Source organism: Balearica regulorum, chromosome 6 (genome assembly GCF_011004875.1).
Source record: "Balearica regulorum gibbericeps isolate bBalReg1 chromosome 6, bBalReg1.pri, whole genome shotgun sequence".
Taxonomy (NCBI): domain Eukaryota; kingdom Metazoa; phylum Chordata; class Aves; order Gruiformes; family Gruidae; genus Balearica; species Balearica regulorum.
In genome coordinates this window covers 5,133,504-5,154,933 of record NC_046189.1, presented here as the reverse complement: position 1 = coordinate 5,154,933, position 21,430 = coordinate 5,133,504, and the positions used below count along the sequence as shown (strand labels likewise).

At 43.8% G+C, this 21,430-nt stretch overlaps 1 protein-coding gene across 7 annotated transcripts in view; it reads right to left on the bottom strand.

Moving 5' to 3' along the window:
• Positions 1-21,430, bottom strand: part of ERBB4 (erb-b2 receptor tyrosine kinase 4) — a 624,902-nt gene that overhangs the window by 383,394 nt on the left and 220,078 nt on the right. For all 7 annotated transcript variants that reach the window (XM_075756027.1, XM_075756030.1, XM_075756032.1 and 4 more), the window contains exon 2: positions 760-911. In XM_075756027.1, the coding sequence (XP_075612142.1) occupies positions 760-911 (152 nt within the window). The remainder of the gene's footprint in view (positions 1-759; positions 912-21,430) is intronic.

Below are 21,430 nucleotides of genomic sequence, written 5' to 3'. Positions count from 1 at the left end.
TTTCTTCAAACATCATTAGTTTTGAAATGCCAAATAACAATAAGCTTAAATTCTTTCAATGTGGCATTCACCTTTCCCTCCCTGTGGCAGAAACCACACTGAAATGTTCCTTCACAAACCCGAAAGTATGGTATTTACTCAAAATTTGAAGTAAGGAGGGCTGAGAGAGTGCACAACCGAGGCTCCACTGTGGAAGGACAGACTTAATCTATCACAGACTTCCCCTGGATGCTGGAGATTCAATTAGGCTCATAACTCCAGTCTCATACACAAAGAAAGTTTTATGTTTATTCAGCGATCACCTTTTTTTTTTTTCTTCTTTTTCTTAAATGCTCAGAAAACGTTGCCCAGAGTTCTTCCCTTACTTAGTCTATCAACCAGTCCATATATAGCATTTTATTAGGAATAGCTTTTCCAAACCTCCAGTGCTTATCTGCACGGTTCTCTGACCTTCCTAAACCTTATCTTACCTGCTCCGTACCTGCTGGCAACATACAGTGATCGAGACCTGCAAGGTGTCACCTTTCTGCATAGTGACATGGCTTTCTCTCCCGAGTCCTGGTTAATCTAAACAACGCATACTCGGAGCATTTGTCACAGCAACAGCATCACTCTTGTTCTCTTGCACATCTGTGACATTTTGTTATCCTCTTATATTGCAGTGGAGCTGGTGGGAAAGAGACCTGCCCTTCACCAGCCCAGCACCCGTAGCTACTCCCCTCAGCACAGAAGATCGACGGAAGAAAAAAGATTGCTTACCCGCAGGAAGGAGAGGTCTCGGTTGTGCTCAATGCTGGTGATTTCCAGGTTGCCCATAACTACTTCGCAGTTCTCATAGTACTTGCGCAGGGCCCGATACTGCTGCTCCAGGTCAGAGAGGGAGCTCAGCTTGTTCTCGGTGCCGGCACACACTGCAAGAAACCACAGGACAAACAGTCAGAATGAGGGTGGAAGAGGGGCAAGAAAATAAGGTTTGTATACAGGAATACAGGTAATTGTAACAAAAACCATGGAACTATTCACAGGATTGGGCCCTGCAAAAAATCCCAGCACAAGTTACTTGAACATTAGCAGCAGAGATGAGAAGGTACAAATATGGTCCATGATAATCTCAGCAGTTTAAATACACCTCAACAAATGGGATGAAGGACCAGTGTTGACTGCCAAATGTGCAGAAGGGCTGAAAATGCAGAAATGCTGGACAAATGCAACACTAGTTGACCCTAGCACCTGAGGGGCCAAACCCAGATCTCAGCAAAGTCCCTACTAGTTCTGCCAATGACAGAATCGGACACTGAACAGGGATGCACCACTCACAGACTAAAGGACGTAAGGCTGGAGAGACCCGTGTACCCAAGATGACCTGGGAAATCCATTTTCCCTATTCAACTGATGCTCAGAAGGGTCTGTTGAACAAGCCAAGAGCAACCTGACCAGAAGGCTTATACCCAACATTGTTTTCCCCATCACTTTGCCCAAAACCCCAGCTCTTCCCAGCTCTACACAATTAAATAAGAATTGCCTTTCCACAAGTCACCAAACTGTGATCTGAATATACAGTGGAGATATGTCAGATGACTTCAGAAACACCATCCTAATACACTTAGTTTTCAGAAGATGCCCTTTTATATTATACTACTCTGTTCTAAAATTTTGAAGTCCGGTTCAAAGCTGCCGCAGAATCACAGCTCTGCTCAGTCTATTAGCTTGCCGCGCATCAAGCAATAGCAAAAATGAATGTGGTAAAGAAACACACAGCAATTTTTCATGTGGCGCTCAGCCTACTAGGACAGCAATGCTACTTAAATGATCAAGTGTGGGGCTGGGCTTTTTTTGCATGCACGCACTTTTCCTGATAACCAACAGCTTGTGGGTTGTCTTATCTGCGAGCAAATTAATCTGAATATATCCAAACTTTTGAAATGGGCATTATATTATGCAAAACATAAGTCAGACCAGAATAGCATTTCTGGAGCCATTCCCACCCCTGGATTAGATCAATACAAACAAAACTCTCCATGACTGGAGGCATAATCAGTAAAATTGGCTAAAATATGCTCTTTTGAATGATGTGGGTCCTTTTTTTAAATATCAAAAGTAATTAGATTTTTGAGTATGACTATTATTGACTGTTTACTTACTACATCCACCCCTCCCCCCTTTTCTTTTTTTAATAGAAATGGGAACAATTCTCATCTCTGTTCTTCACTGCAGTCTCTCTACTGCAGAGCAATCTGCTCTTATGCCAGGGCGATTCAAGCTTCGAGCAGCCTCCTGGCGAAGGGCTTCAGGAGGCAGCCAAAAACCCATGAACTGCTCAAAGTTTTCTCCCAAGGAAACTCCCTCTGCTCTAAAAATGGCAGCAGAAATCTGTTCCTCCTGAACTGTAACTCCCCACCGGGAAGGAATAGCAAAGGCTGGTTTCATGGCAAGCCATTCACAGGATGAAGGTTTTATCAGATAATTTTCAGATTTTGTGTTTCCAGCAGCTAAAAAGCACAGACTAAAGCTGAACAGGCACGATGTAGAACCGTGTTTCCAAATACATATTTGGTCTAGATATCAAAGGAAATATTATAAGGGATGTAAATTTTTTATTACTTTCTGTGACATGGTGGAAGTAAAATTCTGAAGTGCTCGCTAAGTTTAAAAACTTAAAATATTTGACATATATTCATACTGTGTTAGAGAAAAACAAAACTGGTTGGTTTGCTAGGGTTTTAAAATAAAACCTACCACCTCATTTCAAGGCTTAATTTAAAGCACAAAGAATCCCATTTTGAAAGTTTTCCCATAAAACCTTACCACTTAGAGTAAAACATATCTAAACAAAATCTTGTTTATAATATTTTAATAGCCTGTTTTGGGGATTCCCAAGATGGAAAGGCATGGTCCCGCTGGGATCTGACGTAGCTCTGCTGGACTGGGAACACCTGTCAGGATTAACCATTGCTGCTAGGGGATGGCACATCTTTCTTTGTGAAATACAAAGCTCTGTCCTAGCTCGTTTTTAAAGTTTTATTTGGAACAACTTCGAGATCTGCCGTAGAAGCATCTCCACCCTTCAGGGAGACGCACGCCTGTCCCTGCCAGAAGATTTCAAAAAACGTTTGCTACCAATTACAGAATTGGTTTGTTTGCTTTTTTCCTTAAAAGCAGCAGCATCTATAACCACAAGATTAACTGTGTTTCCAGCCGAATAAGTATTATTCTGTCTTAAGGCTCCCAAGGACTAATAAATAACTTCTGTTCCATTTTGCAATCGGTGCTAAGGATCAACATAGCTCAGAAAACAATTCCAGCAGCTCAGCTAATAAAGCTATATACTGCAACACTGGTATTTCATGTTGCACACCCATTAAACGTTTCCCGAAAGCTAATTTAGCCATTTATTGCTGTAAGGAGGCAGAACACCTGGAGCCTGCTCCTGCAAGAGGATTCAATGGGGGTAAAGCCAGCCCAGATGTAAGCCGGGGCTGAAGGTTTTATTTGAGTAAGATTAATTTTGTACAACCAAACATTGCAGTAACTACTCCTGGCTTTTGATAATGCTATGGAAATCAATTCTTTCAGATGAATAAAATCTTAAAAGCAAATTTAGAATAAATCATATTGATCTTTTAACTTTATATCTCATAGCCATTCCAAACATTTGATTTCTGTCTTTAAAAAAGAAATTCCCTCTGGTCCTCTGTTACACAAAACACCTCCGTGTTCCAGCTCACACCTGGGCCTCTGCTGCCAGCGAGATATGTGGTGAAAGGTCTGCGCAAGCCAGTTCCTCACAGCCTGCTCCTGCTGCAAAATTTGGGAAACCAGGGAAGTTGGTGCCCAGCATCAATCCTCCCAACCATGGCTTGGATTTTATAGCTCTGTACTGTACTGATGAGCCATCTCCTCTCACGAGAAAAAAAAAAAAAAGATTGGTTACAGATTGCCTCAAATCCAGTAGTACATCAAAAGTGAGACTGTCCTACAACAATCGGGGGGGGGGGGGGGGATGCGGCAGTACCATTGGTACCCGACCCTCAGTGCAGCTGAAGCAGAACCCGCACTCGAAGTGGATGAGTCCCCTAACCTGGGCAACTTGTTGAAGTCCCAGCGTGAACGTGTATAACCATGGGTCACTAATAATCCATTATTATAATAAGCCATTAATCTCTCTGTGTCTCAGCTTTACAGCACGAGTTTTGTACATATACTTTTGATGCACCTAATAATTGCACCAGATTCAAAATATAAAAGAGAAAACTATACAAGTATTTAACAAAAGCAGATTAGATCAATTGTTACTCGCAGGATGACAGACCCGGGACAGTACCTCCATCCTTCCCACAGAGTCCTTTAAAACAGAAAGATTAGATATGCTGTTAGGTTTTTAAGGCAAAATACAATTAATAGAGTAAAAAGCCATTCCGGCCATAGGGGACAAATGCTGTTGCCACATACAATTACAAAGGAGCTTCTATTTGCCCGCACACACCAGAGCACCAAACCTGAGAGTGACATTGAGCAGGCTGTGAACTGGTAGTTAACGGTAAGTTTTACCCCCATTTTGAGCCACAGGAGGCAATTCCCAGCTGCTTCTGGGCAAATATAATCATTTTGGGTCTGATTTGCCAAAATAGTCAAGAAGCACTAAAGCGTATGAGGTAGGAGCTGAGCAAGGATCGCACAGGATCCCCAGTCCATCTGTCCCCGAGCTTGACACAGAGCATGAACATATCCCTCACCCTCCTGCTCATCTCTTGGAAAAGCAACAGGCATCGATGGGTTGTAGCAGCTCTTTAAAATTAAGTGCCGAAATAATACATATTTTCAGGGATACTCCAGTTGTATATAGACATAAACATAAGCACAAGAAAATGTATTTCCTTGTCATGCAATGCAAAACCACCATAATCTATATTTCATAAACTCTCTTCAAAGCACTTTGCTGTATATTGTTAGACACATTATTTTATATAGCCCCAGAAACCAATGAGCGGCAAGAAAATAAAGACTGCATGTTAAAAGCAGTCCCTGCAGCAGAACCTCTCCTGGTTAATAAAATATACTAAGTCCCCTGCCCCTAACAAAGGTCAAAAAAGTAGCAGCTTAAGATGTGCCTCCAGCCTGCAGCTTCTCTCACTGCTGAGCACCTCTGAGCACATTATACTCCCGACTTGCTCAGGAGGTCTTAGAGAGGCATCTCAATGAGGGGAACCCCTTCGGCGCCGTTTCAATGCACACCCAGGAAAATCTGATGTCCCCTTACGTTTTCCCTGACAGAAGCCCCAGCGAACCGTTGACTGCCTGTACCAGGTTCCCAGTGTGCCATGCAGCTCTCAAACACATCTCTTCACCAACACACGCTTGGCCATACCGTCTCTTTCCACATTCTGGCAACGAGCCTCGCAGAGTACGTGTGCGTACATGCCCAGAGACACCCACCACTAACGTTATCCCGAAGCTGAAGGATGTGCACCTTCCCATCTCACAAGCCCCAAACTAGCAGTGACAGCGACCAGCCAGGGCGATTTTGGGACAACACTAGGGCAGAGCTCTGCTTGGCCATCACAAAAGTGGATTTTAAGCATTAGTCACACATTCACACTTGACATTCAGTTGTTTACTTATTACCAGCTACCTAAAGTGACAGAAAAGAGCTTCTGCTCTTAATGGCCCCAATTACAAGAGTAATAATCATCTGTATTGAATTGAATTTACGTTTTTCATCAATATTCATGCACATGACTTGGAAATTAATTTCCCATTGACATTTTTTTTCATAACAAAGCCAAATCATTCAGATGCTCGCTCAAAGGCAGCAAATAGCAGGGGCATTTAAAAATGTCCTTTAGCTTCTGCTTTTTAGACCATTATTTTGCTCTGCTCTGTTGATGATAAATCTATACATTAAATTAAGAAATCACATTTGACTCAATCTGGTTCTGTTTCTTGTAATACTAATGGATTTTATAATCCTCCCAGCTCAACAGATGAACTAACTTTTGGAAGGAGGTCAACTTGTTTCCTTTTTTATTCGACCCCTCTCCAGATCTGCCTACATTTGGAGGTATTCAGGAAGAGTGAATCCCATCATCTCCAGCATGGTCACCTCTGCCTGAAATACAGTGTCTCGCTCCTCTCCCAAAGACAAACAGGGATGAGGCATCCCTGTTGCTAACTCCACGGGGCTTATCTCAAGCACCTGGATATTTTCTTTTGAATCCTAAAATGTTTATTATCTCTTTGACGAGGATGTGGGAGAGCAGTGTAGTTGCCCTGCACCAGCCTCTGCCTGAACGCAGCACAACATCCCTTTAGTCGATTGGTTTGTCAAGCTGGCCAAAAACGCAAGAGGAGGCATAAACTCTCGCACTCACTGGTTGGACTTGATGATCTTAAAGGTCTTTTCCAACCTAAATGATTCTATGCTTCAGGAGCGTTTGTGGAAAGAGAATCATGTGTTCCTTCATCCCAGACACGACGAGCCCAACAACAGTCAGCACCTCTAACACATTCTTTTCCTGTACTTCCCACTTTTTTTACTTAATTAGCTGTGTTTTTACAGACACCACCATCATCAGGATTTCTTGAAAAGCAGCTAACGTAACTGTTTATTAATAACCGCAAACACTCATGGCAATTTGTTAAGGCCCCCAGACAGGGGGAAACACTCAAGCCCCTTAAGGAACAAGTAATTACCAGCAATGCCCGCAGCAGTTCCAATTCATTTCATTTTACTTCACGCCGTCAGCAACAGCCCGGGCACCCAATCATGTAGGCACACAGAAGAAGGGGTAAACACATTTTTAATCCTTTCATTATTATTTTACAGTTCTCCTTGAAAGAGCTGCAAAAGCCCCCAAATTTTCTTGCAATTAGGCACGTCCTAATGAAAGGAGGGACTGCCTGCACTTACAGTCTTGCAGATGTCTCCTGAGAGAAGGCAAAACACTCCTTGAGGTCACCAGCCGTTTTCCTGTAAACCCAGTGGTTTTGGAGAGTGTTTTAAAATTAGAGGCTTGCTTTCCCTAGGTGAGAGACTGTAATGAAGGAGAGCATAATTTTCTCTGTACTCCTAATTAAAAGCTCAGCTGGCACAAGTGTTTTCCTTCCGTGAGGTCTGCTCAACGCTAGAAAATTATCATCCCATTTGAATCCATTTGCATGCAATCAACCTAACTGCCATGAACCCCTGGACAGCCGCACGGCCAGGAGAGGAGAAGCTCAGTGTTGTCATCCAGCCGCTGTTGAGTCTGTCAAGGCGTCATCGGGATGAGGTGACACAGTATAGGCTGGCCCACAGCAGCTGTGAGCCACACCATCACTGCTTTAATCCCTTATAGCTGCATGCAAACAACCCAGAAACACAAGTCTGGGAGTGCTATTATTTATTTTGATTTCTAAGTTAAGCTCTCCACAACTGCTAAATAAAGTCAAGTAAAAAAATTAACGGTAATTTTCTTCCAGACTTTAACCTGCAATGCTAAAAGGACACTCTGAAACACTTCCATAGCCTTTCTTCTCCTTGCACGGTGCAAAGGTAGCACCAGCGTTAATTCCTTCAAATTCACTCGCTAAAACCCCAAATATCGTTTCATGTGCCATTGTAAAAGCTTTCCAGCACTTCCAGAAAAGTTGCAGGAATGTGTTTTATCAGGGTGGTCCCCATCTCCACTAGAGGCTCATCAGATGCTACCTACAAAAGGAAGATCTTTCCCAATTTTATGAACAGGAAGACAAATAGGCACCGTAAAGACTGACAGCAGTTGTAACTTCATCGAGAAGGGTTAGTTATGTGTGATAACACTTTCCTGAGCTGACGGCACTCTCTCCTTGCACCGAGCTCTCCAAAATCTGTCTAGTGGTTGCTACACAGCATATTTTACTGATGTAGCGCTCCTCTTCGTACCAACCAAAGAATGGTATCAAAGCATTGACTAGATTTATACTGCGGCATTTCAAGGATAATTACTTGTGCCAACCACGTCAAGCCATTGTCATCTGCTTGCGTTACGCCAATATTTCCAGCATTGTTTCTCTTTTAGTTTCCTCTCATATATATTATGAGACAGCAACTGGAAAAGAGAAAATTGAAGAAACGTACTGCAGGACTTATATCACACAGCTACCACTAAAAAAAGCAGAAATTAATACAAGAAGCTTTGCCAATGGTTCTTCCTCTACTCTCCCCGCCGCCCCCCCAAGGCTTTGTACCAAGTTATTTTCCCTGGGTATTTCTTCCCTTTTTCTCCCTGCTCTTCACAGACACACACATACACACACGTGCATACTTTCTTTCCTCATTTCACTCTATTTTGAGGGTAAATAGTTGCTTCTTAACTATAATGTAGGTACCGGACTTGACAAGCAATTAAAGCAAACAATTTCCACTCATCTAACTTTGCCAAATTAGTCATCTGCCATCTGCTCTATCATCTGGCTCTCCTTGAGGTCTTGCTGTGAATCTGGAAGCACTCGCTCCGACAAGGAGGTAGCAGATAAGCCTCCAAGCTGGCGGGAAACCCGAGGGACAGAGGTGACATGGGGGTGACACGTGGCCCCGTGCCACTCACTGCCAGCCCCATCATGCCAGCTCCAAGGAGGTGCTCACTGGCTCCGGTGGTCAAACCAGCAAGTTACAGACATGCAAGTCCTGATAGAAAAGCATTTGAAATTAAAGATTTCTTTTATGGCCCCTTGCATGGCATGGCAGCTTAGGAGCAGTGTGGTATTTTCTTACTGGATGCAGGATGCAAAAAACTACTTCATTGAAATGTCTTCAGCATTTACAATTTAGTTCCTAATGAAGTACGTAACCTAAACAAGCAATTAATAGACATCATCTAAGAAAGATTTGAGCAGTCTCTGCTTCCAGCACCTAGCTTAGCTCAGGTAAGGCCTCATTTTGAGACAGTGGAAAGGTTTTAAAATAGCTCTGAAATACAACTCCAATCCCCTCTGCCCTCCAACTTCCAACCACTGGCAGGACCTTTCTCTATTATGAGGTTTCCAGTTTGGGCTCCTTACTGGGTGTCCCAGTATGATCAAGAATATCACCAACACCCCTTTTCCAACTGACCTGAGGAAATTAAATACCACTCCAGAGCGCAAGTTAGTCCACACAAACAACGCTGCTGTTCTGAACCACCACGTGGAGGAATCGCTCTCCCTGTTGTTGAAGACCATTACAGGCCACCTATTCCTTTGCTAGTCTCCAGTTCAGCCACTTCAGCGCAGCGCCCAAAATTAAGCTTGTGAATCTAACTCTTAATGCCAAGAACCAAAATACTTCCCTACAGTACCAAAGCACAAGACCATCACCAATGCCTTTTAAGATTAGTAACTCTGCAGATAAATGATCACGAGTAATACAAGACCATGTGTTCTTGGGCAGCTAAACGCAGAACGATGTGCCAAGCTGAAGGACTAAGAGTTTGCAAATATTGCTTCCTTGCTTTCCAACTCTCACCTTTTCCAAGTTCCCCTTGGTTCATCCAACGTGCTTCCCCCCATCGCTGCATCACGGTGTATCCTGGCTCCCCACCAGGGAACTGTGGTGGAAATGTCTACAGGATTCAGCAGTGAGAGGGATTTGGGTTGCTTTTTCAATGCCAGTGGGGGGAAAGATGATGGAGCACAAACCACAGGCACCAGGTGAACACATGGATGGGTGGGAGTAGGGGGGCCCAGGCACTTGGACTGGGGTTTGTGCCCGTGCCTTCAACACAAATCAATTTAGCGAGGGATGCCGATAACATCTGCTGTGAGGTTGGCCTGAAATCACTTCCCAGCCCACAAACCAGTTTGCTTTGCTGGGGACACGAAGGGATCCTTCCCCCTGCAGTGCTCTCCTGGGGGCGCTCAGCTTGCACAGAGCATTGCTGCGATGCTGCGGCAGCGACCACCTTCCTCAGCAGCTCCTGCTGCTCCACCAGGACTCATGCGGCTCCGCGACAGCCGGGGGCCTTCGCCTGCCTGCCCTTCTTTCTTTTTTTTTCCTTCCCCAGAGGGCCCCGACTACCACAAGCATTCACTCAACTTAAATGCATTTTAATTAACATTGTACAAACACACCAAGTTGGTGCGTGCACAAGGGAGCACATTCATTCAGCTCCTGCCTGATTCTCAGCCCGAGAAATCCAGCGGGAGCATTGGCAGCCGCTGCGATGGGAACGGGATTGCAGTCCTCGCTGCCTGTCCAATATTTAAAACATACTCAGCAAAATGCACACAAGCCCTCAGATCCTACTTGCTACTATTTAAGCCCCATTTATGTAAAAGATACAGCTCAGACAGGGTAGGTGGGACAAGTGCTTTTATATCTGCTAATGTAACTGTGGGTAATTAGTCACCAGTAAAGCACACAGCAACTGCCACGTTGTTACAGGGTAAGCACAAGCTACTTGTGACATAAAAAACCCCTGAGGTATTTCCCCAAGATCTCCCACAGAAATTTTTCTTGCATTGCATTAGTAATTATCACATAACCCAAATACCACCTAATAAAACGATTAAAATAACTATGACATTTAAACACAAAGAAACAGACTGCTTCGGAGAGAACAGCCTCCCCAAATTCTAGCAACCCTACAAGATGAAACTGCAGAGGAGCTTAAACAAAAAGTCCCTGGCAAAAATATTTGTGAAATAAAGCAAGCCAACATCTCATGGAAAGCACCTGAGATGGCCATGCCGAGGCTTAGGCGTCCCATCAACCACGCAAGGGCAAACCGGAGCTCCTTTGCCCAACTGCTTCAAGGTGACTGTGCAATGCAGGAGAACGTGATTAAAGAAACTACCCTATTTTAGCCAATATGCATAGGTCTATTAAGTTGAAACTGCATGCAGTTTATTTTTCATTGATGAAAATAACAGGCTCTCAAGCAACACGATAACCTTGTCAAGCAGACAGGAGAATTCAGCTCGTGTAAGACAGCTGAAATGGTAATTATTTAAACTTGGAAGTACTGCAGATGAGGGGAACGGTGTGGCAGTTGCAGGGAGAGGCAGGGGCTGCGCTGAGGCTGGCCGGGCCCATGGGGTGGGTGCTGTGCTTTGGAGCCAAAATACGCTGGACCTGGGAACAGGGACCACCACGTCCTGGGGTCTGTGGAGGTCACATACACTAAGACCATCGAGTCAAAGAATTAATCTGAAGTACTTTCTTACACAAGCCTTCCTTAAACCGATGGTTGTATTTTCCTAATTGCCTTTGGCTAAACTAAGTAATAAAACCCATACGTTATCAAACCAAGTGCTTTCAGATATCAGTTTATAGGGAGGAAAAACAAACTTTCAATAACTAAAGTCTGTACAAGAATCTTTTCACTTCTATATGCTATATATAAGAACATAAAGCCTAATCTTAAGCTGGTATCACCTGCCATAGACAGATCCTTCATATGTTGTAGTTCACGCATGTTTCATGCAAACAGCATCATACAGGTTGCTGAGCACATACAGCATTGCCACCAGGCACACTCAGGGGTTGGAGGCGCATGGGAACACCAAACTCCCACCTTCTCAAACCTGCACGTTTTGAAACAATCTAAATTAAAAATAATAAAAATTTAAAAACTAACTAAAATGAGCCTATCCATCACACAGGCTAAGCACCCAATGAATTCTTCCATGTGTCACCATACCTCTACCAGATGGTAGAGATGTTTTTCCTGCTGTTAAGAAAGCAAAGGGACTACTTTTTAACCTCACGGAGACTGTTGGCACAGGCTGCTATTAAATCTGCACTAAGGGGACAGATGAAGGACTTGTATTTGAGCTGATAACCCAATTGTACACGAGCAGTATATTCAGGGCAAACGTCTGCGGTGCTGAAGCTTCTACCTATTTTACCTGGGAGGCGAGGACTGCTTGTCTATTTTTGATGAACTGCTTTGGTTTGTCTCATTGATTCTTTAAAAATGAGGGAGCCAGTAGCTGAAATTACAAACTGACTTGCACCTCTTCAAGCAATTCCTACTGAACCTTTCTAAATGGTTTCCGTTTCCAAGGCTGCAAGGGGGCATGGGGGGAGTAAAAGTTGCTGTGAAATTGCTCCTGAAATGCACTTCCCCTGCAGTCAAATCTGGCAAAGGGACTTCAAAATCTCTAATTGTTTTCCTTGCCCAACCCATTGCTGCACTGGACTAACCTAAGGCATATTTATTTGTTATTTTTTGTTTCGTGGACTTTCAGAAATCATCCCAAAAGGTAAGTTCAAAGTAACCATACTTGTCAGAATTGTGCATTATGAATTCTTTATAGATCAGTTTGCTCAAATACGCTCCCTGTTAAATACTGTCTATTCTTTCTGTTAGGCTTTTTAAAATGCACTCCATATATATTTTATAAATGTTTGCGTTTATTCCTGCCCCCCCACCCTAGAGACTGCCCTTAAACTTCTGTCCATTGATTGTGACGGTATCAATTTGTAAAGGTCAACAGAAAGCTTCTCTGACAGCTGAACTCAGAAAGCAATTTTTAAATGAGCTGTTTCTCTTCCTCTACAAAGCAAGATGCCAACAAAATCAAAACTCAAGATCTTTATTTCACTGGCCTGACCAGTGGCTTTGATAGGCTTTGGATATCTGATGGCTGCTGAACGCTCCTTGGAAATCTAAGCTTGTTTGAGGGTCTTAAAAAAAAAATAACAACATGTGAAAAAGCAGGTTTATGAAGAGAAAGAGAAGAGAAAGAAAAAGGTTTATGAAAGGAAGAACATTAATTTGCTGCTCCTCTGAAAACCTCTGCAGACCTCAAGTAACAGAGCTCCCAGGGACCACCACACAAATGTCACTTCTGTGTGGGTTTGGCCTCATGCATCCTTTTATCATACTTAAATAACTTCTATTTTGTACTTAAACTCCTACAGCCTGCTGACTAGTCAACAAATAGACTATGCCTACTTATTTCAATTCTTGCTTTGGATTTGTACTAAGAGAACAGGTTATTTTGTCTGAGGTTGTGATCAAAAGCCTCTTCAAAAGGCTTCCGCCCTTTCCCCCCCATCCCACAGTTTACTGAATATCTCAAATTCATAACCATTGAAAGTAGGGCTGCACAATTTATGACACTGTTATACATGAAGAAAACCTGCCATAAATCAAAGAAAACAGTTATATAAATGAGCATAAAAGTGCAGGGAAATGTCACAAGACAGCAATAAAGTATCTTCCAAATGGTAAATCCCAGGAGCAGAAGCACCATTAGTTTTGAATCCTCCACTCAGCAACAGCAGGACTGGTTTATCACTGGAGTAATCAGTACCGGAGCTTGCCTCCCTTCATAACTGCAGATTCAGGTAAAACTGCAAACCCTTGGCGGGGAATCGAGGAAGGCAGGAGGAAGCAGAGACAGCCAATGCACGGCTACGCTTGCACCATCACACAATACGGTGAGAAGTAACACTGCGATCCCACGTGTTTTCCCCTGCTGCTAACTCTACATGGATCACAGGAGTACATCACACGCAGTTATTCTTACATATATACACATATATATAAAAAAATATAGTTGATCTTTTTGGAGCCTGGGTGGCTATTTTCTTGGCCCTTTTTCATTGAAATACAGAAAGGGTGGAGGGCTGATTCTTGTTTTACTTGCAAAACAAGAGATGCCCACCCCAGGGTGGCCAGCCAGGTCTCCTCTGCAGACATTGCAAAGCAAGCTGCTTTAGTAGAAAGACAGCAATACAGAACAGGCACAAACCTTGCCTGGGGAACAAACTTCCCAAATCCACTGGCCAGGCCTCCCGTGGGGATCAAGGAGGCTATGGTGAATATGGCAGTCCTGGGAGGGAGTCACAAGAGACTCTGGAAGAGCAGGGTGAGAGGTTTAAGCTGGCAAATGGCCATAACACCTTTCACCAACTCCCCAGGCCCCAGCTCAGGCTGCTATCTGATATATGGCCATTTTTCTGCCAATGCTACCAGCAGAAGAAGGGACAGCTAACAGCAAAATGCCAAGGAATTTGTTGGGATGAAGGAAAGGCAATGCCTTGTACAACACTAGAGCTGTCCCGAAAATGGCAGTTGCAGCACCGGGAGGATCTGTGGACAGATTAAAACTACAGCCAGTAGCATACAGAGAGGATGGCAGGAAAAAATCGCTTTGAAACTAAGCGTGGCGCAGCAGACTCCCACCTCAGCCACCTGTGATGCTTCTCCAAGAGATTCCCTTTCCATGCTGCTTGCTCCAGCAAGGCTACACGGGAGCAATCCTGAGCAACCACCAGCCTGTGCCCTTGGGCTTATTTCTTATGTCTGTGCATGAGCCATTCCCTGATCCTTTTAAACTTGGAAAATTCCCAAGACTATTCCTGACCTCTTAAGAAGAAAATTATGCACACCTTTATCCTGCAAATGGTAACCATTAGCTCACTGTTAAAATAACATGTCCCAGTGATATGCCAAAATAATCTGTTTTCTGGTTCTTAATCCAAGGCAAGGGGGAAAAAAAGGAAAAGACACAGCAGATGGCTGGCTGCTTTTTTCGAAGACGTGGATGACATATTCCCACAGACCAAAAGCAGCTTCATATGCCTCCCTCTCACAAGAAGATGACAGCGTTTCTGCCCAAAGACCTCCCCACCTGATTTTATTTTCATAAACAAATACCAACAAAGGTGGATGAATGACAGGCGCCTCGCTCCTCATCACTGCGCAGAAAGCAACAGGCACATTATTAGCAGCCTCATTAAAAAGAAAAGGCCAAGAAGCAATTTTCCCAACGCAAGCCCTCTCTGAGGAGGCCGCTCCCGGGGTCCCCGTTTGATTAACACCTTCCAGTTGCTTGCTCCACTCGATGATCCGGTTCAGTTGAACCTGGGAAACAGGAGAGAGGCAGGAGGGGGGAGCCCCGGCGGGGGGCACGGGGCACCCGGCATGTGATCCCGGCGAAACCTTGTGCCGGGGGCTTTGGCCACGGCCGCGTGCTTAAGTGATGCAAGAGCACGTGCGGCCGGAGCGGCTCAGTGCAAATTTACCCATTGCAAAACGTCCTTGAAGCTGCCTGCCTGTGACGGGTAAATGGCAGCGAAGGTCAGTGAAGCTAATTTGACAGTAACGAGCCTGGCTCTGCACCGCTCACCGATACGGTGGCCCCGTCCTTTAAAACATCCACTCCTACCCCAAACAGATCTCGCAGGGCACAAATTAGTTCCCAGGAGCTGGGCTCCCTTGTTTTCCCTTCTTAATACTGTGCTTACAAAATGCATTCACTTTTTATTACGACCAAAAAAAACCAAAACCAACCCACAACACAACTAGGACTGCTAGGAACAGCTTAATTAATAACAATTAGCCACAGCACAATTGTGATTCAGGTGGCATGTTGGAGCATGAAGGAGAAACTTGACTCTTTTGCTTGTGTGCACGGACATAAGAAATTCCAGGCAAAGTTAATGGAAACTGAGCAGCTGAGCAATGCCAAAATTCAAATGTACTGTAAAATTACTAAATTATTTCAATGTCACAGGAAGGCGTCGCACTACTTCCAGGATGATTATTAGCCCTTGCAGAGTTTTAATAATATTTGGTCAAACGCCTCAGAAGCACATCCCTGGGATATTATAAAATCACTGGGATAATATAGTTTTGTATTTTGGAGGGAGGGAATAATCCCTGTTTACAGCAACGGGGAGGTGACAGCCTTGAAAAGACCGCTGGGGTGAGGTGCCAGCACATTGGGGGGCATGTGGGGTACCAATCCTGTGATCCCTGAAGCCACCCGGTCCCTGCCAGGCAGTGGGTACCCCAAAGGGGACATGGCAGTCCCCTCCTCGTCGAGGAGAAGGGGAAGGACACTTTATGAAATTGCAGTTGTCTGAAGTGGTCAAAACACCTGCCAGTCACGGCGGGTTTATTGGCCACGCTCCCCGCAAGGGGGGCTGCATCTGAGTGCCTCCGCCTTAATTAGCGTCACCGCAGTCAGATGCAATTTATGTTTAAATATACATGGGGAATATGAAGACAGTCCCAGCGACTACTTTCAAACAAGAGGAAAAAGGTGGGAGGCTTCAAAGCTTTTTGGTGGAGAACAAGGGAAATTCTTAGCTGAAGAATGAGCGGACCCTGTTATTAACAGAAAGTATTTCCTGGGTCCTGAAGGGACAGCAATGGCTGGCTTCATCTTATTAAAAATAAACAAACAAACAACAGAAAAAGGATAAAGTGACCCTACAGGATCAAGTTCTGAAAGCATGAAAAAGCATAGAAACATGCATTCAGTTTGCATGCTAAATGCGAGCACACAAAGCGTATTTGTGCAAGACAGGCTAGGCAGATCCAGGTACGCTTCTGAAACTTAGCGTGAAAACTGCACGCACGTGCTTAGATTGGTTTCACGAGGCTTCTTGTAGTTTTGCGTGGAGCCATCGCCCTGATCCAGGGAAATAAATATCTTGTAAGGACCAGTAAAAGTACATGTATTTTCTGGCAAAAGAGAACATACTGTAGCCACCTTGTGGGCAGAGGGAATTCCAGGTGGCAATGCCTGGCCAAGAGGGAATATGTATGATGGTTCTTATGATACAGGTGAGATGCAGCTAGAAAATCCAGTGTTTCAGGATCCTTACCAACAGTAAAAATGACATTTTCTAAAGTAGGTAGACCAAGAACGTGTGGGCTAAAACTGGAAATGAAGGAGGGTGGCCCCTGCAACAAATCCTACCTGAGTGGAGCACTACTTCCCAGGCAAAAGCTATCATGTGCTCAGTAACACATACTTTCCTTACATTTTTGTAACAACATGGCTTATATTTTTTAAATTGTATCTCATCTCAGTGTATGAAAACTGCTCCAGGGCTTCTGCCAGAGCCTGCAGATAGATGGGCCAAAAATATGCCTCCCAGCAGCAGGAATCCATCCTACTTGTCCCCAGCATCACCATCCCAAGAGCACACAGCTGGCTCGACGTCACCGGTGCTACCTAATGCTCAGCAGCCAAGGAAATAGAAATCACCATGTCATGAACTTACCAGCTTATCTCCACACCTCCTTTTGACATATGCAGCTAGAGCATGGCACTAGATTTTTATTTTCTGTTAAGTCTCTGCAAGATCCCTCATTTTGCCATGAAAAATTCCCATCAGACTTAAGTTTGACAAAATACATCATCAAAAGAACTGGTTGGGCATCAGTCTCTCTCTCATTGGTAATGCTGGATGGAAAAAAAAAAACCAAACAACAACCACCAGCATTTGATAAATAGCTTTGGATCCTATTGTGTTATCCACATCAGTGTGAAAGGTCTGTGCCTCTCCACACCCAAAAGAAGGAGACAGTAGAAGAAAAATATATCTTACAGATCATTTGGACTTAGAGAAAACTTACAAAAAGCTCTCAGCCACCCCTCAAACTCAAACCAGGGCCTTCTGCGACCATACTACTTGCATGTCTGTAGTCACTAATGCAGGTAATATTCCTGCTTAAGAAAAGCATCGCTTTTAGTTTAGCTGCCTTGCCTGTCCTCAATTATAGTCCTTCTCCAGGAAGGTAAGATTGGGCTTAGACCTGAAACTAATTGCCCCTGTAGATTTGGTTGTTAATGCAACAAATCCAAGATCAAAATCAGGTTTAATACTCCCTCAGTTTTAGCCTGATGTGCTCCTTCCCAGAGATTACAACTGTTCGTCATTTAAAATACAGTGGCCCTACTCCTCCTGAAAGGTTGCATAAATCACCCAACACAGACCCCACCACGCTCTGCAAATTTGCCACTGGGGATTCTACAGGCACTTGCTGAAATTAATGGTTCTCTCTTACCCTTGAAGGGAGGCAAATCTCTTTCCACTGGGCTTGGAGATAATGGGAAGCAAAAATACAGGGCCTGGCAAACCCACCTGAGAGCGGCACCCCAGCCCGGGGATGCAGAGGGCGCACCTCGCTTGCCTGGGAACAGCATAGGTGTTTGCTGCTGAAGCAGGGGATAAGTCAGACATGTACTGCGCTGAATCCTTCCTCTCTCCTTTGCTCATGCTGGCACTATATGATTAATATCACATCAAATTTGTCTTTGTACAATATCCCACCGATCTTTCCTTGTGTAATGTTCGCTTTACATCAGGTGACAGTTTTAGTGATTCCTCCTTTATTTGCATGTCCCCTTGAAGAAGCTTCATTTCTCCTTCTAATCAAGTCATTAATTTTCACGAAAATCGTTCCCACCCTGAGATGGCTGGATTTTAATTTGTCTCTGTCACACAAATGACAAGTATCACCTCATTGCCATTCTGTGATGTTCCTCTACATACCTGTATTTGAGTAGGAAAAGCACCAAGATTATTTTTCCACAGCAATAACTGCTTTTCTCCGTGGCAGTTTGATTCTCTCATGATCCTTCCCTTTGGGTACTTTGTAGTAATGTTATACAGCTGCTTGCTTTTTATTTCAAAGCAGATCTCGTTCACGATTTTTTTGTAATGGGAGAAGTGGAAATGACGGTGCCAAAATTACTTTTCCTTTTTATCTTCTCTGCATCCTGTTTACCAACAATGCTGCCCACCTGGGATGTCAGGGCATACCCCCCTGCTGTCAGATTGATGCATCTTTCTGAAACCTCTTCCCCCTTCTGTGGTGTTGTCAACACATGGATTTTCACATACTTCAGTCACACACAGAGCCCTGTAGCAAAAGCTGAATGCATCAGGGTAAACAGAGTTTATGCAATCTGGAATCCCACTTGGGCAGCTCCTCCCTTTCCTAGTCTTCTTCCAATTACATCCCTTGCTCCTCCTATATCTTTTTCTAATTCTGGGCCACCAGTCAGGCAAATCATGAAATACTTTCAGAAAAGGTAACATGAAGCATGGCTGTAAAAGACGGAGGGCTGTACAGTTTGCAACTCATTTCCTTTGGCACCTGCCTTTTGTTATCAAAACTGCAAAACTACTAACTGCATCTCCAATTTACAATACCACTTACACATTTCAATTTTGATTGTACCAGGAATATGCAGCAAAGAAATCAAAGACTAAAAGTCAGAGTTGCCAGACTCCTATACATGTGTCATGGCCACTGAACCATCCTTATTCTCCTCCTGTCCATGAAACTTGCTTCTGACAAACAGCGCTCTGCCACCACCGAGCCTGCCTGACTACAAACGTGGACTTTTCCACGGGAAAGATCTTCATGACTCACAGCAGATCTGCGATTTTCTTCTGCCATTAACTGTAAGGCACTAACTTGATCAAAAAAACCGGCCTCATAGATTTTAAGAACACTGATCAAATTCTTTCTCATCTCGCCGCTTTTCTCCTTGTGGAAATGTACTTGAGCCCCAGAACCACCCCCAAAATCATATTTGGAAAAAAAGGCTGGGGCTGCAACTCCTTCACTAGCTATTCCCAGCATGCGGGATATTAGATATCAACAAATTCCAATCCAATATCATTGACTAAATCAAATCTTTCTCTTAAAGAAAGATTACTTTTGCTTGGTTAAAGCGTCAGGGTTGCCTGCACACCCTCAAGGATTGCCCTGCCTTTTTGCTTTCCTTTCTGTTGTTGTGCCTACCGTACCGCCTCGTGGAGAACACCACCAAAAGAGATGGGAAAAGAAAAGTGGAATTATTCACAGAAGATCTAAAGACCTTGCAAAGTTGTTTTTATTGTCAGCTCAGCAGATAATTTCCACCGATGGGCCTGGATTACCTGGTTATATATTCACATGGTGCCCAGGGTTCACGCTGTTGCTACATGGTAATACTGAACACAGCACTCCAGGGAGAGGGTTATTCACCAGAGCAAATCGCCTGGTCCTTGCCCTCAAGGTTTTTCATAGCAATCCCTCTCCTTCCTTATCTGACCTTCTCCCTTATCCTCTTTCCTCCTGCCGTGATGCCCCAACACCAGGTTCATCTGCATCCTCTGCACAGCCCTCATCTGCAAGGCTGCTGCGTTTGTTCATACACCTCCTGGCTGCCCCCATGCCCTCTCACATCAAGCCAAACCCACTCAGGTGAGGGAAGAGAACCCTGTTAAACAGCAACTGGCCCAACGCCCCCGAACCATGCAGCGCTGTCAGGTGGGAGCACTCTGCCAACCATTCCTTCAGAGGGGAATTCAAATACCGCGCCGGAGCTAATTTTAGTGCTGGCGGGAGCAAGCTCCAAGGCACCAATTCAGCAAATTACAGAAGCACATATTCAATTGCAAGTGTTCAAGACTCAGTTAATAGGGGTGAACTGTGACCAAAAGGATTGATTTTGTGCAATACCATCTCCCTCCCTCTCCCGCTCTTATAGGCTGCTATTACGTCGTGTGCAAACATTGGTCACATATTTCCAACCTTGTAATTGCACAAATCAATGAAATTCTCAACCATAAAAAGGCAAAGTAGCAGAGGGTTTCCTAACGTGTTTTATCATTGCTAAAGAAATCAGAGAAGATCAAATGAATCATTGTATTTGAGTACCATTTCAAACCCCAACTTCAGGAAAGAAATTAATTTATTTTTTTTAACTCAGAATTATACTGACAACAAAGCTTGTGTTTTGCATTTCCACTGTGAAACTCTCCAAATGCATTTCAATGTTTGATCTAAGATACAGCACAATAGATGTAAAGCATACGCACAGGGGGAAAGCACGTGTACTTTTTAATCATCCTGAAATAAAACCTCTACAAGTGACAGCTTACAGAACAGCAGAAAATAACCTATTTCTAGATCTGGAGGTAACACTGTTATTTGTAAAGGTTCAGCTGGTTTTGAAAAAAAAAAAGTAAATGTATGAACTTCGCAAAAATCTCTTTTTTCCCATTTGGGAGAAATTGTTACAATTCCTATAAAGTCTTGTAAGAAATAATGTGAAACAATACCGAGCAACACTACCCAGCAAAAATTCAGATTCATTTTGTATGATGGATTTATCTTGTTGGTCCCCAGACTAAAAAGTTTTCATTCGGTTCTAATTTACTCAGCTAGGCTCCTGATTTTATAGACATGCAGCAAACTCGACACAGATGAATCACCTTGCAAAGAGCAGACCTGGAGTACAGGCAGACGTTAAGCCTTCGGACTGGTGTAAAAGCAGACAGGAAGCAAGTTTTCCATGTTTTGCAGTCCATTGAATTTAATAAAAAAGAACTTTAATTGAATACTCAGACATTTTCTCTTTCTTCTCCGTCAGATCATTGTTATTGCTAGATCACTTGACTCTAAAAGAACCTATAGCTTAGAGGAAAATCACCCCGGTAACATTTTTGTTCATTTTAGGTGTATTCTGGGTTAACAATCTCTGTCGATTATATTTTGCCTTCAGTCTTCAGGTATCTGGCTACAGATTGCTGTGACCTTACGCTGTGCAGCGATGCAGAATTGCTGCCTGACCAGGGATGTATGTGAGAAGACAGCATCTCACCGGGGACCAAATCTTGTGCTGAATTCAAGCCCTCTTACCGGATGGCTCACACTTGTCCCTCGACTGCTCAAATCCATCTCTG